Here is a 21,670-nt window from a genome sequence, read left to right as displayed (position 1 = left end):
GGGTCACAAGCGCCGATGAGTTAAAAGTATCGAAAAATATTTGAATAAGTTCGGCCTCTGGGACAAATTATGGCGGGCGCGTGCGGTGGAAGACTCGAACGCGATTGCGGTTTTTTTAAACGCACGATGACGTCTATAAGGTCAACTCGAAGCGACCTGGATATCCGCCTATTGTTGGTCACGAACGTCGTGCGCAAAATTTCTGTGAACGGAGCGCGTTCACCGAATAAATCATAAAATCCTCCAAATTTAAAGAAAAATCACTCAAATTTTCCAATTCATGCGTAAACACCCGAAATTATAAAAGTTGTGACATTTTCGTGAATTTTCCATTTCGAATAGCGAGATACCAGAACGTATTTCGCCAGATCGACCTAACCACGGAAACAGCAATTTTTTCCAAATGATCGATCTTCCAAAACGACGAACCCCCGAGCTTCCATCCCCCGGATCACGAGAACGGCTACAGATAGAGCAAAAATGCATAGAATCAATTTTGTAGAGCGTCAAATTTTCCAGAAAAAAGGTCCCCACGAAATTTCTCTATTCGAACCAGATCTATCATAAAATCGCACAGAAAATAGAGCTTCGAGTCGCCGCTCGGTGCTGAGCCTGAGAATCAAATCGTTTTTGCTGCTTCCCGCAGGAGCAAGCTAGAGAAAAATCCATGCGAAATTGCTCCAATGAATTTTCCCTCGATCCCTACTAATTTTGACATCTCGATAACCGGCGACTGCGCTCCGATCGACGACCAACGTGCACAGAAATTAACATCAACGATGAATTTCGTTTTCTGCACGGAGCTGATACCGGAAGAATTTTTCGCCGCGACGCTTTCTACCTCGTCATTGCATCGTCGAGCAACATTATTACTCATAGAATCGGTAACCGATTAAATTACGCGGGAAGCCCGCGAACACGCGTTGATCGACGAGGAAAAAGTCGAAGAGTGGATAAAGTGGCATAGCTCGAAGGCGGGGAAAGGGAAGCGAAGTGGTGAGTTTCGGTAAACGTGGTCCCGTCTATAAAAGGCCTGAACGAGGAAATTCAAGCAGTTCGGTGGTTGCTCATCGACAGGAACGCGTCTCCGTTAACAGAACACCCGACTTTTCTAACAGGTGGGATTATTTTGGCAAATAACTTCGCAATAACAAATACAAAGATATAATCGGAGCTCTGGCAAGTTGGAGTGTTGAGTGGTGCAAAAGTAGTGACGCAACCGAGCTAAAAGGAACCTTTTTTTCGGCACACGCAGAATCGACGAAGCGAGATGTCCGCAGCGGGACCGGAAAAGATGATCGCCGGTACGGTGGCCGAAGCCGCGGCCACCGGACTCTCGGCGACCTCAGTTTTCTTCACCCTACTAGTCCCTGCCCTTGTCCTTTACTTCATCTACTTTAGGGTCTCGAGGCGTCACATGCTCGAACTCGCGGAGAAGATCCCCGGACCCGAGGGCTACCCGGTCATCGGAAACGCCTTGGAATTCCTCGGAAGTGCTGACAGTGAGTTCCACCCTCTTAGCACTTTCGATGCGCCCCGGGACAGCTTCTTTCGCTCCAACTAAATTGCTCCTTTTCTCGTCCAGGCATCTTCCGCAACATCTACAAACGCTCCTTCGAATTCGACCAGGTTATCAAGCTCTGGATCGGACCGAAACTCATCATCTTCCTCGTGGACCCCCGCGACGTTGAGGTCGTTCTCTCCAGCCACGTGTACCTCGACAAATCCACCGAATACAGATTCTTCAAGCCCTGGTTGGGAAATGGACTTCTCATCTCCACCGGTAGGTCCTTTCGACGGGTCAAAAGGTCGTGCACGAAAATCATTTATCATGAAGACATAAGAGGCCGGGCTAGTTCGAAAATTGAGGACATTTTTTTTCATTTTTTGAGCTCTTCATATTTTTCCGAATTCAAAAGAAAAATCGAATTTTCTTAAAGCTTTTTTTTTCCACTTGGGATTCGTTTTTTTTTTCAATCTTCATCTTTTTTTTTCAATATTTCATTTTTGTCCTTTTGCGCGGCGCGCCTTGACTGATTTTCAAAAAAAGCTGATTTCTTGGTGCTTGGGAGTAAGAAGCGGACCGAGTTTCTCAAATTAAAAAAACAGTGGCATTCGAAAATTTAATCGTACTTAAGGCATTCCTCTCACGAACCCAAATCTTCTACGAATAACTAATAGTAAAAGTCCATGCGAATAGATTGGCGAAATTGAAAGTCTTATCGAACATTTAACGAAGAATTAAAACTTGAAAAATCGTTAAATTTATACGGGAACGTACGAAGATTCCATCCAAAAGTGCTAGAAGCAGAAGCTTTTCCCACGACATCTCAGAGGTCAGTCCAAATTTCGAGTGCGTCATTAATTTGCGCCACCAAAAAAAGGGTCATGCGAAAGGAATAGCTTGATGCTCCATTATTTTTTGAATTTACGAATGATTTTTAGTGAATTCGTGATTAATCGGGCGGCCCACGGAGCTGAGTTTCTCGTTTTCTTTTCCTACGAAATGCTCCAGATAAAATTTATTTCTCCACGGTCTGTTATTAGCCTCCCGATTTTAACGATTCTCGGGCGATTATGTAACTGGAATCGAACCACCGAATAACGGGGCTTAGAGATTGAGATTTCGCGGAACGTTTCCGCGCTCAAAGAACTCGACGTTCGCCTGGTTTACGACTAAAATCGTTTGTGCGTAAGAAATATCGTTGTGCTCCGCTCGCGGGAAAATAGCTCGTGCCGAGGGCGCGAGCGTAACAGGAGAAAATCGTTATTGTTTTCGCTTTCACTCGAGCCCCAAGGAGGAATGATAAAAATGAAAACGTTTTTCAGGACCGAAATGGCGCGCTCACCGTAAACTGATCGCGCCAACGTTCCACTTGAACGTTCTCAAGAGTTTCATCGACCTGTTCAACGCGAATTCGCACGCGGTAGTAGAACGTATGCGCAAGGAAGAAGGCAAGCCTTTCAACGTCCACTACTACATGTCCGAATGCACGGTCCAAATTCTCCTCGAGACTGCGATGGGAGTGTCGAAACAAACGCAAGATCGCAGTGGCCTCGAATACGCAATGGCTGTTATGAAGCAAGTACTTTTGGGAGGGAATTCGAGTCGGAAAGCGCGCGGAAGGGAGAAAAAATTCGAGCAGAAATGTGTTTTTTTTTTCCAGAATGAACGGAATCATCCATCTCCGTCACACCAAGGTCTGGTTGAGGCCTGACTGGCTGTTCAATCTCTCCAAGTACGGCAAGGAACAGATGCACCTTCTCGAGATCATTCACGGACTGACGAAGAAGGTAATCCAGCGTAAGAAGGACGACTTCAAGTCCGGAAAGAGGAACTTCATCAGCACGAGCACCGCGGAGGCCAAGAACGCGGACACCGTTCAGGGACTTTCTTTCGGACAGTCTGCCGGTTTGAAGGACGATCTTGACGTCGATGACAGCAACGACGTTGGCGAGAAGAAGAGGCTGGCCTTCCTGGACCTCCTCGTCGAGGCCAGCCAGGACGGAGTCGTCCTGACCGACGAGGAAGTCAAGGAACAGGTCGACACGATCATGTTCGAGGTTCGTTTCCCCTGTTCTTCCTTCTCCTCCCTTTTTCCTCCTCAGGATCAACGGGTTTCATGGTTTTTCGCGGCTCCGGTTCCAGGGTCACGACACCACCGCCGCCGGATCGAGCTTCTTCCTCTCGGTGATGGGATGCCATCCTGAGATCCAAGAAAAAGTGATCCAGGAATTGGACCAGATCTTCGGAGACAGCGACCGACCGGCCACTTTCCAGGACACCCTCGAGATGAAGTACCTCGAACGTTGCCTCATGGAAACTCTGCGCATGTACCCACCTGTGCCTCTCATCGCTCGTCAGATCCAAACCGACCTCAAGCTTGGTGAGTACACTTTGTCGTTCGTTGGAAATGTTATTTGGGCAAAGGTTTCGAAAAAAAAGGAATTCTCACTCCCCTTTGCAAATTCGATTACAATCGAGCAGACAAATTTTCCATAAGCCATTAAATGTTGATGGAAAAATGAAAGAATGATTTTTCCCTCAATTCGATTCTACTCGATCGGAGGAGAGAAATGAAATAACGATTTGTGATGACGCAGCTTCCGGCGACTACACCGTACCGGCTGGATGCTCCGTCGTCATCGCGACGTTCAAGATGCACCGTCAACCCCACATCTACCCGAACCCCGATGTCTTCGACCCGGACAACTTCTTGCCCGAGAAGACGGCGAACCGCCATTACTACGCCTTCGTACCGTTCTCGGCTGGACCCCGTTCCTGCGTCGGCCGCAAATACGCCATGCTCAAACTGAAGATCCTCCTTTCCACCATCCTGAGAAACTACCGCGTGCGATCGTGCGTCAAGGAGTCCGACTTCAGGCTCCAGGCTGACGTAATCCTCAATCGTGCCGAGGGCTTCAAGATTCAACTTGAGCCCAGACGAGTTGCCCAAAAGGCGTAAACAAAAGGAGTTTAGTTTATCGCGCCAATTAATTTAACAAACACGAGAGCGTCACGCGGCTAGACATCGACGCAATATTTATTTATTCCCTTCTTTTAATCCCCTTCCGTTATTCTTTTCCACCGTAGCGATATTTACTAATTCTTATCATTTATACCATATTTATCACTTGCAATAATTTATGCAGCGTACAAGCTGCAAAATCTTGCATTATTGTTTATCCTCATTTATCCCCTTGACACTCCTTTTTCGCTTTTTTTTTTTATTATCCTTCCAAGATTTGGAGAAGAAAGAAAAAATATCCAGCAGCCAGCGGCTGTCTGCCAACTCGATTTGACTCGTCAGATTTTCTTCTGTTTCTTTTATTTCTTGCACTATAAACCGACCGTCGCCCCGTCACCGTCCGATCAAATGCGACGAACAATTTTTAACCGTTCAGAGTTGCTCGAGCAGAAAGATGCAGCAGGTAGGAAAGCAATATCGTCGGCCGGTGACGGCCTCTCGAGCAAAACGGCCTCGAACACCCGCTTCTATTCTACCGACAATTCAATAATTGGCGATGAAAAAAGACCGAGGAGAAGGAAGACTCTGGCCATGGCTTCCGTCGCCGAGATGCCGGTCGTCAGAGCTCAGTTCGAGTCGAATTTGCCGAGGCTCGATCAGGGTCGAGTGAGGAGGTTCGTTTCTCCTTTATTTCCGTGGATTCAATCGAATCGTTGGCTGCGAACTTGACAGCGAAGAAAAAATAGGCGTCGTTTTCGAGCCTCTGTCAGCAGCAACGAAAATGATGGAACTTTGAATTTGCAAAAGATTTCGCATCCCGCACCACGAGGCCGCAGTCCTCGAGCTCGAGGAAGAAGGCTTCCGTGACGCGGCCAGTTGCGCGAAAGGCTTCCTCGAGCTTGACGAAAAAATAGCGAAAGAAGAGGCCGCCACGGGGTCGGCCGAGATGACGAAAAAACCGAGACTCAAGAGTGAAAAAAGCACTCTGCAACGCCTCGTGGACGGACTGAGGTCCGCGGAAATAGCCGAACGGATGGGTAACCAAACAGTTTTTTCGCGTCACCTCGACCATCTTTTGTAACTTCACTCTTTGCTCGAGTCTGACAACGAATAATTCAGGAAACGTGGCACAGCGGGCGTCTGCTTTGACGCAAACCGCCATTTACTTCGAAGCCAAAGGTCGAGAGTACTTTTGGATCGCCGAACGTCTGTACGGAAGTTGCATCGCTATGGGGGCACGTCTTCAGGAAGAACAGCCCCAAATTTTCGCCGCCGTTAAATATACGTACGGCAAATTTCTTTTCGAGAAAAGTAAGGGTCCTGCCGGAGCGATTTTTATTCGAGCATAAATATTCAATAACGAAAGTCAAGAATATTTGAAAAATTCATTTTCTTTCAATCTAATACTTTTCATTTACAATCTGAGGATTTTGCATTAGAGTGAGCACTCTAGTTGAATATTTTTCAATGTTTTTGCCATTACAGTTTCGTTGAAAGTTGAAAAATCATTGAGGACGTGCGTGCGCGTCGTATTAGTCAGTCTTTTCATACTTTTTAAAGGAATTGCCTCGGTCATTCGTATATCAAGAGACTCGGCAGGGTCTCGGGACGAGTACATTGACAGCTCTGTCGTCTGCTGGCCCGAGGGCTCGCCGAAACTATACTTTCTCTGAATAAAACGATTCGCGGTGGTGGGGGTAAAATTGGCACGTGATTTTCTTTAATCATATTATCTCTGAATAAACCGATTCGCGGTGCTGGGGGTAAAAGTGGCATGTAATTTTCTTCAATTGCAAAGCCTGGAAGACTTGACACAAACCGAAAATTGGTTTGGACAGTAAATTCCAAGATCGTTATCGAATGAGCCTAAAACCATTGCGATCGGTAGCGTAATTGGTGAGAAAGAACTTTGCACGGGTTGAAAATATCGGTAAAAAAGCGTCATCTCCATTTTTTAATCGCGAATAATATTTAAGTTGAGTTAATCGCAGAAGATATTTCATTCCGAGTCTTTCACATGATTCGACGATCGTATATTGCGAAAAGGCAACGCGGGCTCTCCTTTTTATTGGAAACAGGGAACAATCCCGAAGGCGCGTTGGTACAGTTGAATTCCGTTCGGACGACTTCGAAGGGAAAAAGGTGGAAAATGCCCGAAGTGTTTGGCTTTTTGCGGGGCACCATCTACGACGAGGCCTGCGTTTTGTCACATCGAGCTCTCCTGTCTCTGTCGCGTAGCGTTAGACCAGAAAATCCGGAATTGGCCGTCCGCGCAGCTGAGCAAGCTCTCGAGCGAGCGAGCGATTGTCAGTGGGATTCTCTATTCGTTTCGATAATTGTTCGAAAATTGTGTAGTCGATACTTGACCCACTTGAGAATACCGAATCGTAGGTGTCAACGAGGAGGGAACCGCGTTGGCTCTGTACGAGCTCGGCAAGAGTCACTCGACTGCGGGGCGCCTTAAGGAGGCACTCCATTGTTTTTCCAAATTGTTGGCCATTGCCAGGAGGATTCCGGACGCGGAGCTCATGTGCGATGCTCACATGGAACTCGCCTTTGCTCACAAGGTTAAAAAACTCTCTCGCGCCCCTTTCATCTTCATCAACGCCAACAATGAAGAAGTTTTTTCCGCTGGGCACAGGAACTGGAGGACAGCGAGGGAACCATGAAGCACCTGGAATCGCTTCGGAAATTCGCGACGCGTTATGAATTGCCTTACAAACTTGCTCAGGCTCATTATTACACCGGAGAGCACCTCTTGAACGAGGTAGAGTTTGTTTCTCCTTGAAATATCGGGAATCGTGACGAGCGCGGGACCTCTTTCAGGGTCGACCGGATTCAGCGAGATCCCATTTGGAATTTGCCCTCCAGGAGTTTCGTAGCTTGGGCAACAACGCCGAGGCGGAACGGGCTCGATGCGCCGCTGCCATTTCAAAAGGTTCACCACTTTGCTATTGTTTCACAATTACGATCGTCGCTATTTTCCATTCGTTTCCAAGGCTTTATCGATCTTCCACCTCGTCATCCAGGCCAAGAGGTAATGGCATCTTACGTCGATCTCATAGCGAATTGTCATCGCGGCGATTCCGAAGCTATTACCAAACTGTACGATTGGAAAATTACGAGAAACCCTTTTTGGCCTACGACCGAGGATAATTCGGATCCCGATGAAACGAAATCCCAGAATCCGAGCCTGCGATCGTTGGAGTAATTAAAACAGTTCTGAAAATGATAGAAAAAAAATGCGATCAGGTAAAAAGTGATTCGATGGCTCGTGTTTCTTAAATGTTTTTCTTTTTCTTTTTTTAATTTTTTTTATTTACTGATTCGTTCAAACTTAAAAACCATTCGGTGAAAAATTGGTTATACTTGCACTTGGAATAAACACTCTGGTTCTCGAGGTTACGCCTTGCCTTTCTATATCCACGATTTTTGTAGTTTTTTTTTTTATTTTTTTTTTTAACAAAAAAGTGATTACTCATTCAGAAATGCACCCCGAGGACAGCGCATTGAAATTGATTTAGAAAAATGTCTCGCAGTATATACACGCAATAAGCAAACAAGGATTTTTCGACCAATCGTTAGGGCATGCCCGGGCAAATGAATGAAATAAAATGTGTTTTCTCGTCGCTTTTTTGTAACGTTGTGAATGTATTGAAATAGTCATATAAGCAAGAAAGCCACATTATTTACATAATGAATGTAAAGCGACGGTTATTTACACGGAACGCTCAACTCGAATCATATTTTTCTTCTTCCTTTTGCGTATCCGCGAGAAAGAAGCCCTTCGACAACGAAATGCAGGAAAAAAATAATAACTGTACAACGAATACAGCCATCATCGTTCAAACGTTAACACATCGTTTTTGTTTATCCTTCTCCAAGGACACACCCTCCTGGATAAATTTTAAGTTGACTTAAGTTAACAATTCATCGTACAACGATATTCGAGGGGGATAAAAAATGTTGTTTTTCCTTATTGGGATGCGTGTATTCAGGATTGATCGTTGCTCAGCTCTTATAACTCTAGAGACGGCATGTCAGCGCCATTCTGAATCTCGAGCGATATATTCTCGAGGGTTTCAAGAGTTGTGCATGGATCTTCCTTGGATGTTTCATTATCTAATCGTTTTTGCACTTCAGCGTTCGCCAAATCGAACACTTCTCGAATACACGCGCATGCTATGCTCGATGATTCGTTACTCCGTTCTTCCTTTCGCTCCGTTTCATCGACTTTCTCTGCGGTTTCTACTGTCTCTTCTTCCTTCTTTTCAGATTCCTTGCTCTCTTCATCCCCGGTGCTCTTCTCAACTTCGGGTGAAACTTCCCTCTCTTTCTCGTTATCTTCGGCTGTTTTTGAATCGATCGTTCTTTCTGATTCGTTCGTTTGTTCTTTTTCTTCTTTCTTTTCGTCCTCCTCATTCGGTTTCTCCGGTACTTGCTTCGTCTCTTCTTCTTCTATTATTTTTTCAACGTCCGGTGTTTCTTTTGTCTCGCTCGCAGTTTTGGTTGTCGAACAGTCGAGTTCAGTGTCCACTCTTTCCAAGGATCCGTCATCTTTTGTGCCCATCTCATTGTCGTCAACTTCTTTCTCGAGCTTCTTGACATTGGAGTTCTCATTCTCCTCAATGTTTTTTTCTTTTTCATCAGTTTCTGTAACTTCCATTGGTTCGGAGTCTTCCGGCGTCGTTTCAGGTTCATAGCTCTGTGTTTTCTCCTCGGAATCTTTGACAGGCGTAACGTCTATCGTTTTTTCAGGTTCAATCTGAGTTGGTGCCATCGTTGGTGCATCCGCAGATTCAACTACATTGTTTTCGGCAAGTTCTTCCGCCCCGGCGGAGCATCCCTCGATTTTATCAATTGTTTCTTTTTCTTCGCTAATTTTTTCCTCGCTGTCTTCTTTGTGCTCATTCGCTGCATTTTCTTTGTTCTCATTCATTGCGTTTTCTTCGTTCTCGTTCGCTGCAATTTCTTCGTTCTTGTTCGCTGCAATTTCGTCGTTGTTGCTCGCTGCAATTTCTTCGTTCTTGCTCGCTGCAACTTCTTCGTTCTTGCTCGCTGCAATTTCTTCGTTTTCATTTAAGTCCGGTTGATTTTCTCGACAAATCGGTTGATCGTCATTCAGGAGCTTGTCCGTTTCAACCGTTTTGTTTTCTTCTTCTTCGAGAGAAAGGTGGAATTCTTTTTTATTTTCTTCCTCGCGATCTGATTCTCGTTCCGTCGTCCTGTCATCGTTCGGTTCTTCTCTCACAGGGGAAGATTCTTTTTCTTCAGAAACAGTTTTTTTGGAAGTAACGGTGGCTTCCTCGGCTTCTGATTTTTCCTCAGATTTATTGGGCTGTTCGCAGTTCACATCGACAGCAGTATTTTCTTCTTTCTCTTCGCGGAGCTTTTCCGACTCTTCTTGGGCGGGAGCCGAAACTTCGAGCGGCGTTTCCTCGACGATCGTTTCGGGCAGTGCAACCGCAGCGCTAACGACGACTCGGCGAAGCTTGACTTCCGGTTGTTTCTCGTGGCTGAGCTCGTGAGCCATTCCGACGAGTTTGTTTTTACATCCGAGCCGACAAACCGAGCATGTGTACGGTTTATCGAGTTCGGAGTCTGACTTTGCATTTTGTACGCGACGTTTTGAGGCTTTCTTCAAATTTTTCATTTTCTGAGCGTCGAGTGGTTTCGGGGACTCATCGGAAAAGTTATCGTCAGAGAGGATCGTGACCGACGCTGTAATGGTCGAACTCGTGAACGAACTCGAACGCGCTCGTCTCTCCGCTCTCTGAGCCCTACTTTTCGTTAAGGTGACTTTTTCCTTTTTTTTGTCCCTGGTCGTTTTAGCTTTTTCCGATGATGCTTGACTCTCGTTGGACGATGATTCACCCTCGTGAGATTTTTCGTCGCTCGAAAGCTTTTTTACACCCACATTCCTGACCGATCGTGTTATCTTTTTAACGGGGGGGCTCTTTTTTCCAATTTCGGGACTAAGTCGCGTTGAGGACGTTGATTCGGATGAGCCGCGTCTTGATTTGGTTTTTATCGTGGAATCTACCTCGACTGCGAGACCATTTCGCGCTCGTCTCGTCCTCGTAGAGACATGCGAGATTTCGACGGATTCATCGCTTCTTCGTGGTTTTCCTTTCTCCACCGGTCCGAGCTCGGTTTCACTCTCTTTCTCGATGGACTCATCGCTTCTTCGTGTTCTTCCTTTTTTCACAGTTTCGTGATCAACTTTACTCTCTTTTGGCGGTGACCTTTTCACGGCTTTCCGCACCTCGGTAACCGTTTCGAGATTCGTTGGTGCGCTCGAGTTCGTAGCGCGAGCTCGCAAACGCGTTGGTTGGACTTTATCCTTTTCCTCGCTCTCGGAGCTTTCGTCGGTTATGAGGAAAGTCGTGTTACCGTCTTTGTCCTTTTCGACTCTATAAATGTTGTCGTACTTCGAAGGATTCGAGAGAACGTCCTTGAGGAAAACGGCACACAATTTTGTACCACTTTCAGGGTCGCTTCTCGCCAGTTTCTTGCGCTTTCCATTTGCCATTTTTTCTGGATCCATCGTCAACCAACAATCTCTGCAAACGGTTCGACCGCTGCGATGGTACCTATACATGTCGACTCCAGGCTTCACTTGATCTTCGCATTCCTCGCAGCTACGGAATCGCACTCTTGTTATTGTTTCCGCTACTGTTGACTCCTTGCGCGGCCTTCCTTGCTTACGTTTTAGAGGCATCGTGACGTTGCTACTGCTATTGTTTGATGTACTCGTGTCGGATTCGTAACTCAATTTTCCGTTTAGTTTCGGGACCGGTATGTATGTCGTTTTTCTAGTTATGACACTGGTTTTCGTCTGCAATTACAGAATTTGATCTTATTTCTAGTTTCAAATGATCAAAATCGTATTTAGTATCTACGTATTTTTAATAGATTGGAAAACCAACCGCAAGATGAAAGAAGAAAAAAAATTTTCAAATTTGCTTACTCCACTTTTTGGAGGATAATATCTGTGCAGTTTTTTCAGTTATTTCTCTTGCACTCGAGCATCCGATAGATTACCATAGATTAACAAAATTTTGTGACATATTTAATTACTCAACATCAAGATCGTTGAGAAATAATTCTACTTTTAGAAATATTTCAACAAAAAAGGCTACTGAAACTTCCCCATAAAATTAATGTTGTACTCACTCTAGGGAGGTCGGATAATTTCAATTCATTTTCTTTCACATTCCTTAATTTTTTCATCGATTCATGATAAATGGTCTTGAAATCTGAGAGTACGTCCAAGTTGTAGCGACAATCCAGACATACGGAAAGGCTGCCAATATCCACCACAGGCAACTGAAAAAATAACATAATTGAAACGTCTAGTGACTCTGTATTCTGCTGACTGACCAAAAGTAAATGTGAAATTTTTCCTTTTTTAATGTTATGAAGAGATTTCCAATCAGATTCATTCGTAAACAAATTAAAAATAAGCGTAAGAGAACAATGCTTGTACCACACTTTGACTCACATTTTCAAGGAAAACTTGTTGCAATTTTTGTAACAAATTCTCCAGAGAGTTGCCTTTATTGATCGACAGCAACCGAAGTTTCTGCTGCGACTCTCCGCACAAGCAACAGAGTCTTCGTCGTTTCGAAGAAGTTTGTTTTTTATCAGAGCCTTTGAAGCTCTGATATTTGACTAAGAACCTCTTACAGGATTCCAACTCATACGCACATTTGTGACAGATCTTCGTAGACGGGGCATTTTCCTGTTCGACCTGTATATAACAATATCATCTTGACTCATCACGGTTATCATGCTTTTTTATGATAAAAATTATCTTCAGGACTGAAATATTTATGAATCTATTTTCAAGTTTGCCATTGATCTCATTGTATTCTTTATGAGAATATGAAATTAATTCCCATGTATCTAGCTCAATTATATTTAAGAAAAAGTATGGAATTTCATATTCATTGCCTAGGTTTCTATCCTTTGATTAGTTAGATCAGTTTGGGTTTTTTTTCTTAGATATCCAAAATGTTGAATGATGCTGTTGGTGAAATCGTAAAATTGACATTAAATAACTCCGAGACCAAGAAAAGTTTTTGAAATAATTCGAGTGATTCAGTTATGCACAGGATACTGTAAAAGTTTTGTTAAATTTTCCACTTTTGCTCCGTTCACGGTCCACTAGAAAGGACGCTTCTGACAACCATAACCTCAAAACTATGAAAGCAAAACAAGAGTGCTAATGTAACCTAAACCGGAGAATAATTCGATGGCAAGTTGAAGCTGGAATAAAGGAGACAAAATGGAAAAATCATTGACGACGTACGTTTCACAAAGCTGGCCGTCCTCGTTGCAAAGTTCCGTGAAGAGAAAAGATGCGACTTCGGAGTTTACGGAGCAAAAGGATAAAAATGATACCGGATATTGGGAAATAGTACTCGTACTCGAAAATTATAACACCCCGTTGGTTCGCCGATCGATTTCATATATGAATAATTTTTCGGGATTTTTTAAACTTTATTATGAGCCATGTACCTTGACCGACAGACACGTCTCTATATATTCGCGGAAAGGTTTTCCGACGTCTCCGAAGATGTCCAATAGTATTCCCTCGTCGCTCGCGCAAAGATAACAATTATATCCCGACATATTTCCGATGGACCAAATTCTCGAATTGGTTTAGTGTAATTAATTAGCCAACACTTGTATCGATAACAAAACGTTCATTCATTCAGAAAATTCCCGATTTTCACATTTCGTCTATATATGAAATTTAACTAGTTTTGTTTGGAGTTGAAAAAGTATGACTGTTATGGCGTGTTGAGTAAAATTTACGGTACTAATGGTACGCGATATAAATTGGCGGCAACACGGTACAATGCCGTGCCGTTGCTGTCTCGCGGTTTTTTCCGACAAACGATTGATTACCGCTGCAAAATGGCTGCGACTGCGGCTCGAGCAGTCAATTTGATTTTGGTACCACCTGGGAAGACGGGTATCGAAACTTCAGAATCATAATAATGTTTAGATTTTCTGCTAAATTTTGATTGGAAAATAGTCACTAAAATAATTATTACGATTTTTCATTTCTAATATACTCGTGTTTCGAACATTTTAATTGTAAGGAAAAAAGATTTTTATTAAGACTTGTATGACTTCAGCAGTTATATGGCGTAGTAGAAAATTATAGGTGGTGACAACGTCGCTTAGCAGAAGCCAGTATTAGAAAAGACTCTCGGCCTCTCGGCATGTGGAACGTGGCGCCATCGCCTACCAGAAAACAGTTGTTATTTTTCTGCAACACATGCTGGTTCTTAAAAAAAAAAGGCATGCCCGTCGTTTTCTTCTTTTTCTTGCGTCGGTGAGCGAGTAATCAACAAAATTAGATGGAGAATTTTAATTCGTATATACGCATAAGTTTTGCTACCGGAACCCAGCAGAACGTGCAGCGGTTACTCTTGTTGGAATTTATTACAAATTGATAAATTGTTACAAAGGTATATAATCTCTATGTATATTTATTCGGGGAGAATCATGCATATGTATATAAAAATATACATATATAGATGCAGAAAAATAACAAAAAAAAATCGTCAGCGATCATTTCCCAGGTTTGGAATCCTCCGAACGACGCTCAGAATTTTTTGGCTCTTCCTCAATAGATTTCGTCAACTCTTCCAATTTGCGTTTGAGATCGGCGTACAAGGCGTTTGAGTGTGTTTTAATGTTTTCTGAAACATTTCTGGGCGTACAAGCGTAGAAGATGAAAAAAATGTAATGAGTTTTTGCAAACGTTAATATATATATTCAGCCTTGCGACACCAAATAAATGGTGTGATACAAAAAAGTATTGGAAAAAAAATGTGGAAAAATTGTGGTGAAAATAGAAAATAATAAAACAAAGCTGTCTTATTCTCACGAAAAATATTTAAAAACCTCGTGGTTTTTAACAGACCCCACCTCGCTATAAAAATATGTTTTTTTCCCGAGAATTTCGGGCAAAACTGACCTCACGGGGCAGGAATTGTTCAGTGTATAATGAAATTCATCAAAATTGGTTATGATTTTATTTTGTCAACGGGCGACTCTTGCGTATGTGCATGTGTAGGTCAAACGCCACAGGGTGCATAATACTTTTGCGCAAGGCTGTACGTATAAGTTTCGAGTCTCATGCAATTCTCGGGTTGAAAAGTTTTCTAGTTTTGCGCCGCGTTTTCAGAGGTGATGATTTTTGTTATAACTATATAATACTGCGTGTGATTTTTGTGTTACAAAAAAAGCGAAATACCTGACGTATTCTTGTACATTGTCGTACATTTTGGCCGGCGGTAGTTTAACCGCCGGTACATTATCCTCAAGGTAATCGAGACCGTCGCATATAACACCGTCGATAGTTTTGAGCGGTCCTTTGAGAGTAGATCCGATTTTGGAGGTTACGGGAGCAGCGATTTTCGCTCCTTCGCCAAGCCCTTCTTTGGTCGTTTCAAATATCTTTTCGACAGTAGGATGAGACTGTTTAACACTCGTATAAGCTTCGCTAATACTAGAATTGATACTTGCAACAATTGGCAAATTCGCTAGACGTTGAGTACAGACAAATTCGGTTGAATCTTCCTTCTCCGGTTTTTTCGAGTCGTTGGGATCATCGAAGCCGGATATTTCCTGCGATTGCTGTGAATAGTAACAATAATTTTTGATGAAGTTTAACGCTCACTCTGATAATATACCGTTAGATTTGAGAGACCCAAAAAGTGTCATACTCGTGATGTTTTTCTCGTTTAATATATAGCAGCTCAAACAAATTTATGAAAATAATTAAATTCATCGGAGTGGCCTGGGTCTGACGAGAACCCAGGGTATACTTGCAGGGTTGATTCATAATCCAGTTCGCTTGCTTATTTAGTGAACTCTAAACGTGAAGTGTTGTAATATGATCAAGTGTCAACATATATTTACGATTGGAGGTTATATTTGGAAATACTTCAAAGTCAAGTTCACTCAAAGTCAAGTCGAGCTGTGTCTTTGTTTTTTTTTTTATTTGTTTTATACACACGCGATAAGCGATGCGTACGATCGTTGACGTAACGTTGCTGACATCCTGCGTGGACTCGCCAGATTTTTTCATGTTCTCGAGCCTTTTAGAATCGACGAGAAATGACACCTGAATTCCGAGCAATCGCGATAAACCCGAATTTTCGTACCTCTCGTGGCCCTGCCGATGAGCTAAATTCGGACTCGTGTTCTTAAGTCTAGCCGCTGCGGTCGCGCGGCAGTTTTTTGCATCGCCGAAGAATCGTAGCGTCTCGGAGGAGTATATTCAAATATCATGAGACTCAACAGAGTCTCGTATGCGCAAAAGTTTTTGGAACGTTGAAAATATTCTTTTATATTTTCATCACAGAATATTGAAAAATATTTCTGGTTCACTAATTTCTCGCATTGTATTTTGTTTTGATCAATTATAATCAGCTCTCGCAGTTCATAGCTTGGAAAATTTTCAAAATATTTGTACGTTACACTTCCTGTTTCACGAAAAAATATTTCGTTCTCGAAATACAGGTAAGAAGTGTGGTAGTGATATTTCAGATAATGACCGTTGACTAAAATTTTTACATGAGAATAGTTCCGAATCAATTGGCCTTTGACGTTCACCGTTAGGCCGCGGTCCGTCCATACTATGTCAAGGAGAGTGCAGTGTTCTACCGTTCTGTCATCACGGTTATTTGGGATATTGGGATTGGGAGTTGGTATGATATTACTACTTACTAAGATTTAGTAATAATAACCCCGTTAAGGTAATTCTATTGCCAGGCTTAGTTCATAAGATTAAAAAAAAAAATTATGCTGTACTTAAACCTTTAATAAAGGGCTGTGTCAAATTTCAGGGTCGCGCGGTTATCGATCTAATTTCAGAGAAATTAATTATTAAAATTGGTGGTTTTCGTGAAGGAATTTCAAAACAGCATACAAAAACCTAACTTCCGGTTGCTACAAAAGAGTATATTTGCCTAGAAATCCATAAAATTCCGGAAAAACAACTGCAATTCATATACTTAACAATTGTAGTAATCTAATACTACCAAAAAAAGTTGCCCTTATCGGCTTATTTTTTACGGAATATTAAGTTTAATTTGAACTTCCGGCATTGGATTTCCTACGACTCGCTATAAGAGACATGACAGTAAGGCATCAGCTGAGTGTAGTCCTAACCTCAATTTGACAGATCAGCAGAAAAGAGGTTAAACACTCACGAGTGGTCGAGTAGAAAAAGACTGAGAGAACCGTTGTTTTTTTTAATTTTTATAATTCAATACGAACATTCATTTAAAGAGTATGGATCAGTCGACTAACCTCACTTGGAATTTTCGAAATTGAAATTCTCTGACACAGTTTGACCGATTAAAAAAAGGCTCTGTCAGCCTACGCAGAACGATGGCAAAAATCGACTGACAGAGCCTTTTTTTAATCGGTTAAACTGTGTCAAAGAATTTCGATTTCGAAATTTGCAGCTATCTCTCTCGCACTCACGGTTGCGATATACCGACTGATCCATCCTCTTAAAGGATTACATATGGAAAATTTTACTTATAAGAAATAATTTTTTTCCATATGTCAATAATATTAATTACTATAAGTCTTAACTATTAGCAGTGGTATGACTAGACTGAAGCGATAGAATTACCTTAAGGTATTCCTTACACGAACCCGAAATCCTTAAAAAAAATTGATTTTAATTTACAGTAAAGTACAACTGCATCCAAATAGATTCGCGAAATTTCAGGTCAGGTTATCGATCATTTAATGAAGAATTAAAATGTTAAAAATCGTAAAATTTCTACGGGAGCTTATGGAGAATCCGTCATCACCACATTTCTATTGAATAATTCGTACACTGAATAACTCTAAATTCCTGATACAAACTGTCTCACGGATAGAAAAAAATGTAAGGAATCCAGAGCAACGATAAAAATAAAGGGTTATCGAATGTTTAAAAAAAGATATCAACGATAGAAGTTGGAAAAATGGCAGAAGCAGAAGCTTTTCCCATATAACAGCGACTTCTCAGAGGTTAAAAATCGTTCCAAATTTCGAGTGCCCTAGTTTGCGACACTAAAAAATACGGTCCTGCGAAAGGAATATGAAATTGTGTTACGTCCCCGTAGAAGATTTTGGATTAGTAAGGGGGGTACGCGACACGGTATTGACTCTTCTTTCGGGTCAAGACACTCAAGTCCTTTACCCAGGGACGAGAGCCACGTCTGTTGAGTATGGGTGCGCAAAAATGATGTTTCTTTTTGTGAGTTAGGTTGATTTAGACCCCGAAGGCATGCAGATAAGCCCCTTTTGAGGTGAAATGAGGAGATTTGGTTTGAATAAAAGAGTACTCACTAGATTTCTCTTTCTAGGCTACTTGTTGTGATTCTTTATTAGAAGGTGCTGATTGTTCCCTCTTGAGTTCCGTTACAATGGTCCGAGTTCGAAGCGTCGTCGTAGGTTTAGAGCAATTACAAATGCTCGCGCCGAGTTAGATTAAAAATAATTATTATTTTATTTGGTTAATTGCTTGATAATATTTGGAAATCCGCTTTGGTTTGTGTCTAATACAGTGAGATTAACTTGAGTTTATTTCTTAAAACTTTCTATGTCCCAATTTCAGTAAAGAATTAATCGAAATTCTGACTAAGTCCTTTTCCTTTGTTCTTTTCGCAAATTAGTCGGGCATAGTAACGGTGTAAAAGATTTCGACGAAGACACTGCCTTTCCAGCGTCCGAGTGTCCCATTTTATAAGTTTTCTCCCATCTGCAACTTGTTCTTCTGATTGGTTCGCTACATCGGCTCGCGTGACTTCTATGCCTTGAGGGGTGAGCTAAGAGTTTCCAAGGTTGACTTATTATGCGGACCTTGAAAAGAAGATACTCGTGGCTTTAGTAATGCCATTTTTATGACTTTTCACAGAAATCATCCTTTTGTCTCTTGTTCATAATTTTAGTCTTGCTATGCGCGTGCCACACTGTGTGATAAGGATTGCCCTAAGGTTTGGGTGATGCGCGCAGCGCGTATGACTCAGTTGCTTCGAAGGCTGCGCAAGGGGGACCTATAGTAGTAGTGTGTAGTGACTCTAGTGTTATCGCGTTAGGCCAACTCTTTCCCCTTGATCTGATAATTTTTATGACTTGATATGGTATTTGGTTTTATGGAAGGCCTATTTTGGTGTATTACATTTTCTTTTATTTTGTATCTGGTTTATTTCGTCGATTGTTAGGTTACTGTCGTTGGGGCTTAGAAATTTATTAAGTCAAAGGGTGCTGATCATGATGTAACAATTGTATATGATTTTGGGCTTACAATATCCGAAATCTGCTCGAGATATGACGAGTCGCGGCCGAACTATCCAAATGGTGTTCGAACTCGAATCACAGTGCGATCCGGATGCGGTTGAAAAATCAACTTTTCTTATGCGATTTGACCAATTAATATTCACCCGATTCACCCAGTGCGTTTCAATGGTTCCTTCGTTTTTTACCAAATATGTATACCGTGGAAAGTTTTTTCTCAGCAATTACGACACCGATCATGATGATTTTGGGCGCAATCGAAAGAGAATTTATTAATTAGCTGAAAGTTCAATTTTTCAAGCCGTACATAACTCATGAGCCTCGTAATTAAAGAAAATCACATGCCAATTTTACCCTCACCACCGCGAATCGTTTTATTCAGAGAAAGTATAGTCTCGGCGAGAGCCTTAGGCCAGCAGACGACAGGGCTGTCAATGTACTTGCCCCGAGACTCTCTACCGAGTCTCTTGATACTCTTTAAAGCAGGTTGACCCGTGCGGTTTTCAAACAATTCTTTCTCTCGCGAACCCGTACTCTACGTGTACGTAAAGTACGAACTAGATGAGAACACGTTATTTTTCAAGAGCAGTTTTATAGATACTTTTACGTTAATTGCCATTCATTCGATCATTCAATATTATCAATTTCGATCGATACTCTTCCTTTATGTATATGTTACTTTTTAAATTCTCAATTCCTTATTTAGGATTACTTCAAGATTAATGGGATTCAATTTGCTTGTATCTCAAGATACTGATGTCCGAAATACGATGTCTATATCAGTATTAAAGAGATCATAACTAATTTGAAGCTAAACGGTTCTGTTGGATTTGTCGGAGTTCGTCCACGGACTATGGACTCGCTTCATTAGTTTCTTCTTCTTTGGCTGGTTGTGATTGGTCTAGTTACCTGGTTCTGGTCCTTTTTTACTGACCACACGGTTATGTACAGGTCTTATACAGAAGCCAGTGGGAAGCCGCGTTATGTCGTGAAGATTGTGATTTTCCGATGTTCGTTTATGTAGTGCTAAATCTGTCAATATGGAGATATCAATAACTCGTGATCCTCAAGGTGTCAGGGAATTGCAAAGACCGTGGATTGGTATGGTTGCACAAGTAAGGTCTTTTTATTCATTTGTTTCTATTATATGCAGACTCAGAACGTGGAAATTGAACCGAAAGTGCCGGAAATACTCATGCCCGTTCAATGACAAATAATACTAATATGGCTACTGACTTCTTTCGGGACTTGAAATGGCTGCTTTGAGAAGAACTCATTATGCAATGCTACTATTTCTCAGAACTTGTGGGTACTACTGCTGGTATTAAGGCACGCTTCACAAGACCCAAAGTGGTCGTTTTTTCTTACGCCGTTTAAACTCAGTTCAAGTTTTTCAATACACTTGTTACATCATGATTAGTAACCCCTGACCTAATGAAAAACCTATTAGATACAAAGTAAGAGAAAATGTAGTACACAGAAAAATAAGTCTCCCTTTTTAAAAACAAATATCATATCAACGCATAAAAATTATCAAGGCAAGGCAAAAGTGGCTGCCCAACTTGATAAAATCACTGTACACCGTTAGTATACACTCACCCAGCTCATCATACTAAGAGATACACGCCACACGGATACACTCACCCAGCTTCACTATGACACGCGCCACACGGATAGACTCACCAAGAGACGTGTATTGCGGTCAAGAATATGCGCCGAAACACGCGCCAGAAAAGACATAAAACTGTTGTTGAACTCATATGCAAGAAAGCCACGGGTATCCCCTCCTTTCATTATCTGCAACCATTGGCTATGGGCAAATAGGTCACATGCGCGACCCAGAACCTCCAAAGCTCATCCCTCAAGACGCAGAAATCACGCCATATTTTAGCGAACCAATCAGAAGAAAAGAAGTAGATGGGGGAAACCCTATAAAACGGGGGGCAAGTGCCCAAAAGGCAGTGAAAAAGCGCAGAGAGGAAGCGCAGATAAAAAGAAAGATCCAATCAGTTGTCTCAAGAAGTCTTTGTTACCACGCCCGCGAATAATTAAAGAAAAGGACTTAGTCAGAATTTTCATCGGCTCTTGTTCAAAGTTGAACTTAGAAAATTTCGAGAAGTAATCTCACTCAATATCTCAGACTCAACCAAAGCGGAAATTCCAACAAATATAATTATAAATATTGTAACCTATCTCGGAGCGAGCATTTGTAACTGCTCGAAACCTACGACGACGCTTCAACCCGGACCATTGTAAAGCAAATATAAGAGGGAACAACCAGTACCTTCCAATAAAGAGTAACATCAATTAACCCAGCAAGGAAAAACCCTGTGAGTACTCTTTTATTCAAACAAACCACATCGTCACCCCCCAGAGGGTTCATCATCTGCATGCCATCGGGGTCTAAATCAACCTAACTCGCAAAAAGGAAATATCATTCTTGCGCTCCCATACTCAATCGACGTGGCTCTCGTCCCCGGGTAAAGAACTTGAGTGTCTTGACCCAAAAGAAGAGTCAATACCGTGTTGCATATACCCCCTGCCAATTCAAAATCTTCTACGGGGACGTAACACACTTTCGGCACAGGATCAGCTGAGTTTGAAGTTGGATAAATATTGGAGAAAACGAGCGAAAGATTTTATTTGGTGGAGGTTATCTGCTTGTTCAAATTACTTCACTGAGCCGCGGACCGTGAAATGCGGAATGTTCCAATTGGGACTCGAAATTCAACTGGCCAAGAAAGGCCTAAATTTCAATTCAAAAAGAGTTTTTATTCGCTCCATTAGGACTGTGGATGTGACGTCAAAAATTCAACTTTAGGACTTTGAGTCTCAAATAGATCTTTTGAGGTTATTTGAACCGAATTTGAAACCAA

General features: G+C 42.2%; 3 protein-coding genes and 1 pseudogene across 4 annotated transcripts; 2 read left to right on the top strand and 2 right to left on the bottom strand.

Moving 5' to 3' along the window:
* Positions 1 to 958: 958 nt before the first annotated feature.
* Positions 959 to 4,676, top strand: Cyp4g15 (Cytochrome P450 4g15). Its single transcript, XM_043415060.1, has 7 exons — positions 959 to 1,118; positions 1,256 to 1,502; positions 1,586 to 1,783; positions 2,830 to 3,082; positions 3,168 to 3,564; positions 3,650 to 3,887; positions 4,105 to 4,676. The coding sequence occupies exons 2-7, from the start codon at positions 1,271 to 1,273 to the stop codon at positions 4,464 to 4,466; spliced, it is 1,680 nt and encodes a 559-aa protein (XP_043270995.1). The 5' UTR covers positions 959 to 1,118; positions 1,256 to 1,270; the 3' UTR covers positions 4,467 to 4,676.
* Positions 4,677 to 5,060: 384 nt separating this feature from the next.
* On the top strand, positions 5,061 to 7,680 carry LOC122407990 (uncharacterized; annotated as a pseudogene).
* Positions 5,841 to 13,760, bottom strand: LOC122408339 (myb-like protein X). Of its 2 annotated transcripts, none has more exons than XM_043415052.1 (4): positions 12,993 to 13,760; positions 11,974 to 12,222; positions 11,646 to 11,798; positions 5,841 to 11,307 (listed from the first exon to the last, which is right to left on the bottom strand). In XM_043415052.1, the coding sequence occupies exons 1-4, from the start codon at positions 13,104 to 13,106 to the stop codon at positions 8,488 to 8,490; spliced, it is 3,336 nt and encodes a 1,111-aa protein (XP_043270987.1). In that variant the 5' UTR covers positions 13,107 to 13,760; the 3' UTR covers positions 5,841 to 8,487. The 2 variants fall into 2 exon arrangements, with proteins under 2 accessions (XP_043270987.1, XP_043270988.1); XM_043415053.1 differs by lacking the exon at positions 12,993 to 13,760 and adding an exon at positions 12,784 to 12,971.
* A 197-nt stretch (positions 13,761 to 13,957) lies between these two features.
* On the bottom strand, positions 13,958 to 15,711 carry LOC122408347 (perilipin-1-like). The gene is made up of 3 exons (XM_043415070.1): positions 15,529 to 15,711; positions 14,746 to 15,128; positions 13,958 to 14,199 (listed from the first exon to the last, which is right to left on the bottom strand). The coding sequence occupies exons 1-3, from the start codon at positions 15,580 to 15,582 to the stop codon at positions 14,058 to 14,060; spliced, it is 579 nt and encodes a 192-aa protein (XP_043271005.1). The 5' UTR covers positions 15,583 to 15,711; the 3' UTR covers positions 13,958 to 14,057.
* Between the last annotated feature and the right edge of the window lie 5,959 nt (positions 15,712 to 21,670).

Source organism: Venturia canescens, chromosome 3, assembly GCF_019457755.1.
Source record: "Venturia canescens isolate UGA chromosome 3, ASM1945775v1, whole genome shotgun sequence".
Taxonomy (NCBI): Eukaryota; Metazoa; Arthropoda; class Insecta; order Hymenoptera; family Ichneumonidae; genus Venturia; species Venturia canescens.
This window is presented reverse-complemented; position numbering and strand designations above follow the sequence as displayed.